The 11,445-nt window shown below is 34.7% G+C and overlaps 1 protein-coding gene across 1 annotated transcript in view; it reads right to left on the reverse strand.

Annotated features, from left to right (window-relative positions):
- LOC111378738 overlaps positions 1-10,611 on the reverse strand; it is a 13,020-nt gene extending 2,409 nt beyond the window's left edge. The window contains exons 1-2 of the mRNA XM_023001972.1: positions 9,519-10,611; positions 3,457-3,764 (exon numbers count right to left, since the gene is read on the reverse strand). Of these exons, the coding sequence (XP_022857740.1) occupies positions 3,457-3,764; positions 9,519-10,498 (1,288 nt within the window). The 5' untranslated portion in view covers positions 10,499-10,611. The remainder of the gene's footprint in view (positions 1-3,456; positions 3,765-9,518) is intronic.
- Positions 10,612-11,445: the final 834 nt, after the last annotated feature.

The following is an 11,445-nucleotide window of genomic DNA, read 5'->3' on the forward strand; positions in this document are numbered from 1 at the left end:
CAAAAAAAAAGAAAAAAAAAAAAACCCCACCACCATCAAAAAATAGAAAAAAAGAAAACAAGAAGAAAATGAGAGAGAGATATAATGAAAAGAAGGGCAAGATCAAAACTAAATTCACCAGTTCTCTGATGAAGTCAACAGAAGATCATGAGAATAAGTATTTAAGTATCTGATGATATTCACTGGCCTTTTCAATTCTTTTCATTTAATGCAATTTTACATGTGGCAGTCTGCAGCATTATCCCTATATTTATCACCACCAGCAATCATTCCTTCAGTTCCCCATGCTCTGTTCTATACAATGCAGAACAATTCACAACCGATTATCAAACAAGATTGGACATGATTTCATAATTAGAACCCTTGGTTGTATATCATAATTTATCCACAAACTGGATAACAGTACAGTCAGATTAAAGTAAGACTGAGCTAGGCTGTTGCATATACTTGTACAGCAAGTTTGGCTAAGCATACAAGTGTGCACCTTAAGCTTAGCCAAACGTGGTAGTAATCTTTCCTGCCTTTCATCCAAAGCTAAGTCTCTGAAGAAATATTGCTAGAAAAAGTTGTTTGAAGCTTATGCTACTCCTGCCTCACATGAAGCTTTCATTAAATGCGTCAAAACTTTGCCTTAAGTGCCTATTGTACAACTTATACCTCTACTTTTTGGGCTATTTTTTGTAACTGGCAACCCCCCCACCCCAAAATAATAAATAAATAAATAATAATAATAATAATAATAATAATAATAATAATAATAACAATGACAACGACAACGACAACGACAACGACAATGATGATGATGAAGAGAAAGATGAAGGAAAAGACATTCTTGCAAGTGAAGGATGACACAACAAAGAGAAGAATCAGACAGTGATGTGGAGGATGATAGGAGAATTAAACATCATGATGATTCCCTTGAAGATTTTATTAGTAGTGATGATATAAGAGACTTTTGGATTGATTATGCATCTAGGAATAGATTTTAATTTTGTTATTTGATTACTCATTTGAAAACCCATTTTTTTTTACTTTGTTGATCTATTGTATATTTGTTTGCAAGTTAGAATTCTAATTTTGTTGATCTGATTTATTGTGAATTTTTAAGACAATATATGGTTTATCATGAACGTATATTTATATTCTTTTGAATTATTTTATTGGTTTTTCCAACTCTTGAAGCTTATGCCTTGCATTGCCTTGCCTCATGTAAATAAAACCAATGTTGTCAAAACCGGCCCAGCACGGCCAGTTTGACCAATAAAACTAGGAACCAGGCCCAAAATTGAGCCAATCATGTCCGGTTAATCAATTATGACTAAACCGCTTAAAAAACTCATTGAACCGACCGGTTTAACCGTAAACCGATGAATTGATTGCGGTTTTGTGGTTTTTCCAATTTTTTTTCGCTTAAAAAATTTTAACTTCATGAATAGGCCTCTTAAACTACAATTCAAAGGTCCATAGAAAAATATTGAATGACATGCTCCTTTCATAGATGCATCTGTCTCAAATTATTTCATAAACTTTCAATTTAAAATAGTGCATTTTATAGATACACTTCTCTCCAATATAGGGTAGTAGCAAAAATAAATAAATAAATAATAAAAAATTGTTAAAATGACCATTAAAATCAATTTTCAAATGTATGTCTAATTGACTAATTTAATTTTGAATCCCAACTAACTAAATTGTAATATCCACCTCCATCTTTTCATTTATTTAATTTTCAAATTTAACTTCAATTGCACTTTACTATTAATATATTAATGTTAGATATCATTTCTACAAGTTTAAACTATTTTAATTTAACAAAGCAAACTATTTTAACACACTGATTTTTAATTTTTGAAGTTTTGAGACTAATTGTTGGATAATGAATCTAATTAAAAAATTATTAATATGAAAATTTTAAAAGAAATTATTGTTTTCATAGTATTTTATTATTTTTGTATGTATTTATTGCATTCGGTTCGACTCGGATTGAACCTTTAATCCTTGACCTTTCACCTTTTCCAGGTCGATGACCGAATCGATTTTCAAAAAATTGGATAAAACGCATCAGTTCTCAATTGAACCTTTTTAAACATTAGTAATAAGATACAAGACAATAGGTCAATCCCTTGTAGGAGTGAGGGGCAACTTGCTGAAGTTAAACAGCACGGAAGAACTACCAAAACTAATAATTAAATACATTAAAAGAGCATGTCAAATAGATTAAGGGTCTGACCTCAATCATAATCCCCAGTCACTACTGCTTAATAGAAATGACTCCCAATTCAAGATTAGGAAGGCAGAACTTACTTTTTCCATCACTTGAAAGACTCCAAAATGAAAGGAAAAACTACTGCTTAATAGAAATGACTCCCAATTCAAGATTAGGAAGGCAGAACTTACTTTTTCCATCACTTGAAAGACTCCAAAATGAAAGGAAAAAGGGGACAGTAACTTTCCCTCTTTGTATATTGTACATGTTAGGCTGCAGGAAAATCTGTGAACTAACAAATTTAAACTCTAGAAAGAAAAGTTTCCAGGCAAATTGTCACCTGAAAGTTAACTTCGTAACCCATCATAATATTACACTACCAGCAAAGTGCTGAGCTAAAACTATAACGCCCAATGTGAACATACAGTAAAATGATGAGACACCTCTTAAACTGAAGAGATAGAATATTCAAACCTGAATAACATATCCATCCTTTAAAAGAACCCATCAATAAATTTCCTATTATCTCGATTTGTACAAGGTTAAGGCCCAAGTGCCAATATTCGGAGAGAGCTGACAAACACTTTCCGTTAGTCTCACTTAAAGCCGTAAACAAAATAGGACTATAGCTAACCTCCACACTGCTTAAAGGCAGGTACCCAGGAAAGTTCAGCGCCCAAAATTTTAAGCAGATGCAAGGTAACGAACCCAGCAGATTGGTGCCTCACGTGGAACTATGTGCAAGGATGTTTTAGGGGTTTAAATCCCATATCCATTAGAGGTTGATGACTACCTCAGAGGCATCATTCTTCAATTTCTATTTGATGATCACACAAATATGCATGTCAAACAAAGCCGCATCACTAAAAAACTTTCGCTGACTATACCTAAGCAGGAGTAAGAGTAGATAAACAGAAGCAAGACAAATGTGTAGGTTCTTCAGTCCCTTGCACTCCAAGACAAACAAGTGGTCATGGCTGTGGTGGTATTGTTAAGAGTTGCATATGATGACGGTAAAAAAAAGCAGTGTTCTATACAGAAAAAATAAATAAATAAAATAAAATTGATGAAATACAAAACTGACAGTTAGCAGGGGGTCCAACAAAGGCAGACCAATAACCTCCTTAATGCCGTAAATATTATGCAAATCAATAGATATGATTTCCAAGCAAGATCACCCCATAACTTGAAAGAACAAACCAGTGATAAATAGCAAGAAACATGACGAAGACTTGAGGGGTTCAAAATACCTCTAAGAATACTATCCATTGGCCTGTTTCCTATACCTTCCATGCGGCCATCTCTACCTTTTCCTGTAAGTGTATTATGAATTAACACAGAAGGCGGCCACATAATCAGATCATCCTGGTTTGCTACTGCGTCGTCAGCAGATAACATCTGATATGCTTTTGAATTTTCAGGAGGCATCAAATAGTTCCATCCCATCAGAATGCACAAAGCTTTGTGAAGGCCCAAGTGATCCACAAGCAACTCATCAGAATCTGAGTGGTACGTATGCATGATAAGACCATGCACATCTGGAAAATGTTTTGAAGTCCTGTATGTTCCATGTCAAAATCGTCGAGGAGTTTTCAGACACGTTACAAGAAACAAGATAGTAAGATATCAGATTTAGCAGTCTTCCGTGGAATAAATCAGGCAGCCATTAAACTTCAGTAAGTGAATAAGCACTGTTTATTGTTTCATCAACCAACTTCACAGGAATTGAGAGGAAATAATAAGTAGCAACAAACACAAAATTGTAGCTTAAAAAGTATTAGAACTATACAAGGTCACCCAATAGCATTTAGTTTATTGTTGCCTATATGCCTTCCATTCCCCTCTCTCATCAAGTCATGTTTAATTTTTCGCAATGAATCAATATTTGTTTTAAAAAAAAAATGAAGTGATAACCCCAATGTTCAGAAATAAGGAAATAAATCAGCTTCAACAAGTCAATCAAATGCATGACCAAAGAGCCATTTCATGAATCCAGTACAAATGGAATTAATACCCAAAAAGATAAATATAGGGTAAAAATCATAACATGACCACACACTAAAAAGATAAATGTAGAAGTATTCATGCATGCAGAGTGAACTCGGTACACATTGGCATTACAGCCATTTCTCACTCTAACATCAATACCAATAGGTCATGAAATTAAAGCCATATACTGATGGAGCTGTAGGGAAAAATACACACAGCCGAGCTACATTTTTTTTTCTTTTTTTGCATGAGTATAGCTACAACTGATTACAGTGTTATATTCCACTATCCATACATACCCACGCTCTCAAATCTTCCCTCTAGAGATTTGAGAAAAAGAAGATGGAAAATAACTCTTTTCTTCTTTTCTGCTTAACCCAAGTCTATATGAATTGCATACAGTCAATTACAAATGAAAACAACAAACCAGATTCATACACCCAAAAAGTTCAGGTGAACGTAACTGTGTGCTTATTGCACAGTAAGCCTTTTCTCGTTAAACATGTGCACCAAAGAAGAAATCAAACAAATAGGTGAATCCCCCAGAACCCCCCACCCTAAAAGAAATGGATAATTTATGTGACAGATGAATTATGTGAATTATCTGCTCCAATATAAACAAAAATACAAGAACCACACATGCAAAATATTTTTCCCTCTTCCACTTATTGCACCACGAGTGTTTGCTCATACGTCAAGAAAGAAGCTATACTTAAAAAGTCCAGTGGCCCCCAAAAAGAAGCTATACTTAGAAAGAAGCTATACTTAGAAAGAACCAACCCGCTCTCAGGTTCTGGCCTCAAAAAGATGATCGTAAGCTGATTGACAATACAAACTTAGCAAAGAATGAAGATACTATGTATAAGATAGTTTACTACGGAGAAAGCAAAAGAAGTGATTGGATAAAAGCTCTACCAATGTTATATTAGGACTTGAATGTGAGTAGCATGTACACAAGGAAATGATAGTATTAACACTATAAGATGGTTCAAATTTACCAATTTTTCAAGTGATCAATATCTTCAGTAGAGAAGAAAGTTCAACAATTGGAAATCACAAGAATCAAGGCCATTGCCCATTGAGCCTGCTTGCACATTTACTGAACCCCTCAATGACAAGATCAAATCACCACAACCTATTTAGCCAATTTTGTATTTTGCAAGAAGCTACTGTTTCATGTTCCCCAAATTATGGAAAACTTATAACAACGAAAAACTTGGATTCATGACTTCACCCAAACAATTACAGAAGATTTGAGACTAAAATATGCCATTCTTTCAGCGGATCTGCCAAGCTTGGCTTCTTTCCTCCTACCAGAGGCAGACTAAGATTTTTAAGTGTAGCGCAACTATAGGCTCCTAAAATTTGAAACTATAATAGCTAAACAGAGCATCTGATGAAATTATTAAAGACAAATGCAAGTATTTTGAATACCCAGATACGTGGACATTCAACTACTAAAGTTAAAATACAAATCCCGTAAAGCACGAATCTTACATAATTAGATTACTAGATTAAATTAGAAGCAACTGCATTTGAATATAATGTCAATTATACAGCAATGTCATGTAGAAAGCGCTTGCCTCCCTCCTTATAGTGCAGGTCTCTTCTTCATAAACAACCTCCGGTCCGTATAGTAGCTATAATAACATTCTGCCTTTCTGCTATAGGCACTCTTAAACTAGTAAAGATAGAAAAATTAATCAAATCTACTCGACTCCTAGCCCTCTCCAACTTTAGAAGTCCACTCAGACCACAGCTGCTGCATATATGTGACAGCAAGGCAACAATATTAAGTTTATATTGAAAGATAAAAGAATATAATAATTTATTAACGAAAAACTAAATTATGCACATTTATATCCGCTGACAATTGAGATCAGAGCTGATCACAATGCAATCCTCTAAAACAAGGTCTCACAAAACATCTGTTGATAACTGCTTCTAGCCATTTCATAAAACACAAAATCCATTAGACACATCTGATAAACCCAAAACCACCTTTATATCCAAGTCTCAAATTACCTTTTTGGTAAAAGTGACCGAGAGTAAGTTTCAAGTTCGACAAGGCTAACCACAAATATGAGAAAGCTTGTTAAACAATAACAAATTAGCAACAACATCACATAAAATGTCAAATACCAATCAATGATAAACTCACACTAATTTTAATAGAAATGCTGCACTTACTTATCCACATAATATACATAGAGACAAATCACAAGTCTTAAAACAACGCTATGATATATATTAGAACACCAGCCTTCTAAGTTCTAACTAAACTAATCACCCAAAAGGATTGGGAAGCTAAAACTATAGAGCTAGTAGGACTAAATGCAGCAAAAGTGGAGCGTAAACAATCATAGTCCATAAGAATTTTGAGGACAACAAATGCAAGCACGCATCTGCCACTTGTAAGATGTCGAATCAAAAGAAACTCGCACATCTGGAGCCTCATGATAGTTGAGTGTAAAATGAAATTTAAAAAAAATAAAACATAAAAAAAAAATAAAAAATAAAAAAAAAAACAAAATAATTATCAATAGCAGCCAAGTAACACGGAGTGGATCTAGTTCTTTACCTAATATGTAAAGTTTCTTAGAAAGATAATAAGCACTAGGCCATCTTCCATAAATAAATTCTGTAGGAAAATCCAATCAGGGCTTAAATAGACCCTGACAGCCAAGTAACACAGAGCAGATCTATTTCTTTAGCTAATAAGAAAAGGCTCTTAGAAAGAAAATACACACTGGGCCATCTTCCATATTAAATAAATTACATAGGAAAACCCAAAAGAACAACTGTGATTCCAGTGAAGGAATCCCCAAGAGGTGCAATAAGATGCCAATGACACCTAAAGTCTAACTGACAAATTCCTTTGGCTTTGGCTTAAACAGCAACAATGCCTGAATATCAAGTTACAAAATGACTTTTGAGACAAGTAGTGAATCAAAACATAAATAAGGAAAAAAAAATTTAGTGCATTTATGTATTCCTTTAAGGCAAAGAAAAGCGAAATAAATAGTTGAGTGAGTCTCAACATTGAAACTTACATCCAACACATAAGGAGCTATATTAAGTCACATAAAGGAAAAAGGATGGTGCATTGGTTTAGCTCACAGTAAACATAAGGCAAATAAAGTGGTTAAAGAGCGGTGAGAATTTTGAAGAAAAAGGAGAGAAGAAAGAATGAAAAAAGGAGAGAATTCTTGCATTTATTCCATAAGAAGGAGAACAATTAAGTCGCTCGAGAGAAAAAGGATGATGCATTGGGGTTAGCTCACTCTAAATAGAAAGCAAATGAAGTGGCTAAAAAGGTGTGAAAATTTGAAGAAAAAGGTGAGTGAAGAAGAACAACCAAAAGGAGAGAAAATTCTCATATTTATTACGTCAGAAGAACTGCATGGTATTTTGTGGCCCAAACAATGTGAAACTTTAGCATGTTATTCACGAAAAAAGTGAAAAACATTCATAACCGTGTTGATCACTGATTGTTGTTCCTCCTTTGCCCTCTATGTCAAGCAACCCAACTGGTAAAGGTTGTTTCTCATGTCCGCGCATATCTAGAATGGTTTCAAGGTAAGTCAAGCGCTTGTGGCCGAGTGGTACTCGAGACTAATTACGAGACAAAAAGGTCTTTGGAAGGAAATTTGACTCCAAAACTAAGGCAGATGAATCAGAAAGACATTGCAAATGGAGCTGCTATCCAATTTGCAAAAAGAAAGCCAAAAGTCAAAATGGGCGGAAACGATTTCGGGCTGGATTCACTTAACGAATTTGAGTGGCTCCATGCCACAGCCATATAGCTTGTCACAACTCAACACTCCTTCAACTGGGAACTTTTCCTTACACCAGAAAGAGAGAGAGAGGAGCCGCTTTTCTTGCAACGGATCTTGCATTTGTACAGTGACTATTATGTAGAATGTCAATAAAGTAGTATAAAAACTTAGGGGAGCTGAAATTGTGAAATCATGTGTAAATTAAGAAGATGAGAGTTTAGACACCATCATTGTTCTTCACTAATTACTCCATCTAGAAGTGAAGGATGAAGAATGTTCTGACATTAAGAATCTACAAAAGCCTGCCGAAGGAGATGGAGCCAAGCCAAAACAGAAGACCAGTAAACAATAGAAGATTATAACCATTAGAACGGTAGGACAATTTCGACATTGGATTTTATTCAGAGTGTGTTACACCATGTTACCAAGGAGATTAATGCCAACAGAATTGGAACGGGTTGGAATGTATAGAAAAAACCCAAAACAAAACCTTTACCAACAAGAAGCTTGAAAGTTCCGAAATACAAAGAGGGTAATGCAGTGGCAGAGAGTAAGAATGAATTTAAAGACATGGTGAATCATTTAACAACGATGAAGTTGTGAATAACGATGAATTATCTTCCTCATTTGTTCTTCTCAATCAATTATTTATTCAGACTTCTCATTGTTTCATAGCTATTTGCTTTGTTTGATGATATATTAATTTATTAACCAATATTATTTATTGTTGATTGCATATGCCTCCTATAATTCTTTAAAAGTAAGAAAATATCATAGTATCGTCAACGGACAACAGTCTTTCATGCAAGTGGTTTATTGTTGTTATTATTCCATGAGGGTATTAGCTATTTTCATTGATTGATGATTAGAACACTGTTCTGAAGAGAGAGAGAGAGAGAGAGAGAGAGAGAGAGAGAGGAAAAATGAACCTTTCCTTGACAGTTTCTTTTACATTGTGATTGTAGACAAATCGTAACACCAATGCTTCATTCAATGATTTGCAATCATTAATATGAGAATATCTATTACACCCTCATGCCAAATCGCTTCAAAGGACCACCCAATCTATAGCATAATGGTTGATACTCAGCACAATGTGCAATATGTCTTAAAACATTCGATAGAATGTTTGTAAGGAACAAAGAAGCAGTGTCTTAATTCACTTAAGATTATGACTGCACGCTAGTTATTTTTCTTGAAAAAAAAAAAAAGTATCATGTATAGACAATCACCTCTATGTAAAGTAGAAATATACTAATAAATTCACACTAATACACTTCATCAAGTGTTCAAACCATACTTCTGCCTACGACAGTACCAGCACAAGAAATAGTTTTCCCTTACAACTACCTGGTCTATTTCAACTAACCATTGTCTTTACAAGTCATTACTTTCTGGGATCAAGCAATTACGAAACTTAGGCAAACAAATAAATGCAACATGCGTACTTAAGTCCATGTGATGCAATTAAACATTAAAAACAAAAACCACAACATAAAATTCTTGTTCGGAACAAGAATTGCAGTCATAAATCAATGTCAAACCTGCCACAGGCAAGACAATGGAGAGACCCTTGCTTTCCATCAGCCATGTAAGTCCTTTTCTGATTCGCATTCTCGTAAATTAACTTCACAAAATGTGAAAATGCTTTTCTTAACGAATTCTGATCAACATCATTGTGCTTAAGTTTACCCAAATTCACCTCACCTGTCTTCATATACTTAGTAGGCCTCATCTCCTCACCACTCCCCAAATTATACAGACCACTCGGGCCAGGGCCATTTGCATTTGCATTTGTACTGGCATTTCTGTACTTCAAAGCATGCTGGGGTTGTCTATCAAACACATCATTTCCTTTCCTTTCCTCTTCCCCAAACTTTCTCTTCATCGAATTCTCAGGCCCTGGGTCCAGTGAATTCCAATACTCTTGATTGCGGGCCCTTATGAACTGGTCATCCGGGCCACGAAACTCCGGCCTGAACTCCGGCAGGAAATCAGGACTCATTGGGAAATGAGGCCTATCGTGCCCAAATTCTGGAGGGCCACGAATTTCAGGACGGAATCCAGGCCTTGGCATGGGCGTAAAATTCGTGTAATCAGGCGGCAACGCTAAGTATGACCGGACGGAGCCATCCGCGAGGATTATAGTCCGGCGGTCAAGCATGTGGAACCCATAAGCAGGTGGTGGAGGCGGGTCCGAGAATGGAAACACAGGCTGTGGACCTAAATGGGCATTCGGGTTTTCGGGTCTGAGCGGGATTTCTGATCTGGGTTTGGGTTTCGGGGTAGGGGGTTTATTATTAGCCTCTTTAATTTTGTTTGGGGTGGTGATAGTGGTGGTGGTTTTACTGAAGTTAGGTGAGGCCTTTGGTTTGGATTCAGCCATAGAGGTAGAGGCGGAGCCAGAGTGTCTATGATCGGTTGCCGCGGCGGAGGATGAAGATTCCCACCGGGATTTGTGGTGGTGGGATTGTCCGGCTGAGGATGAGGAAGGAGGGCGTTTGGGAGCGTTGCCTCCTGCCATCCTCTGAATAATCCAATTATGTGCGTCAATTTTATATATAAATTTGTAGATATGTAGATTAGTGAAATGTTGACACAAAGAAGAGAAGAAGAAGACGACTGGAATAATAGGGCATACGTTCTGTTTAAACTGAGCTTTGAAGGTTATATTTTTTTTACATAAATTGACGTGGAGTGATAAAATTAAACAAAAATATTGACTGTATTTTAAATTGACAAATAATAGAATGATATGTTACATTTTATAACTTATTATATGATGGTTGATGTACATGTAGCAAAATTCATATTTTTGGGTTTGTTTGAGATACATTATTTTCAAAAAAAATATTTTTTAACGGTGATTGACATCATTTCAACCACATATTCTTTAATAAAATAATATTACACGCAAATTTAAAATTTTTTCTTATTTTTTAACCACATATTTCTCATTAATTTGACATGAATAATATATTTTTTTCTTATAATGTGGCTCAAACATGGTCTTAGTGCTATCAAAATGTTTCTCAATTGTTAATCAATTTTTTTGGGGGAATTTTCATAATTGTTACTAAATTTGAAAATTCAAAAAAAAAAAAATTCATTTTCATTAAAAATGGTAAAAAATATCACTTCTTTGGTTTGAAGTAACAACTTTTTAAGTGTATTTTATGCTTGATTTGAAGATCATTAATATTATGATGTAATAATTTGTTTTGTATAGTACAAACATGGGAGATATTATTATTATATTGGGTAATATGAATTTTGATAATAAAAAAAAAGAATTTGAAAAGTTAAAATAAACACATAATTTCTTATCGTCAACAAACTCTAACTTCTTATTCATCTTCTTCATTTCATCGAGAAGACAATATTATTGGATTCATCATCCATTTTGAGAAATTAGCTATTAAAATTGTTTACATTTTCATCTTATAGCTTATTACTTTTAAATATTAAATA

The sequence above is a fragment of the Olea europaea genome, unplaced genomic scaffold (genome assembly GCF_002742605.1).
Source record: "Olea europaea var. sylvestris unplaced genomic scaffold, O_europaea_v1 scaffold1863, whole genome shotgun sequence".
Lineage (NCBI taxonomy): Eukaryota > Viridiplantae > Streptophyta > Magnoliopsida > Lamiales > Oleaceae > Olea > Olea europaea.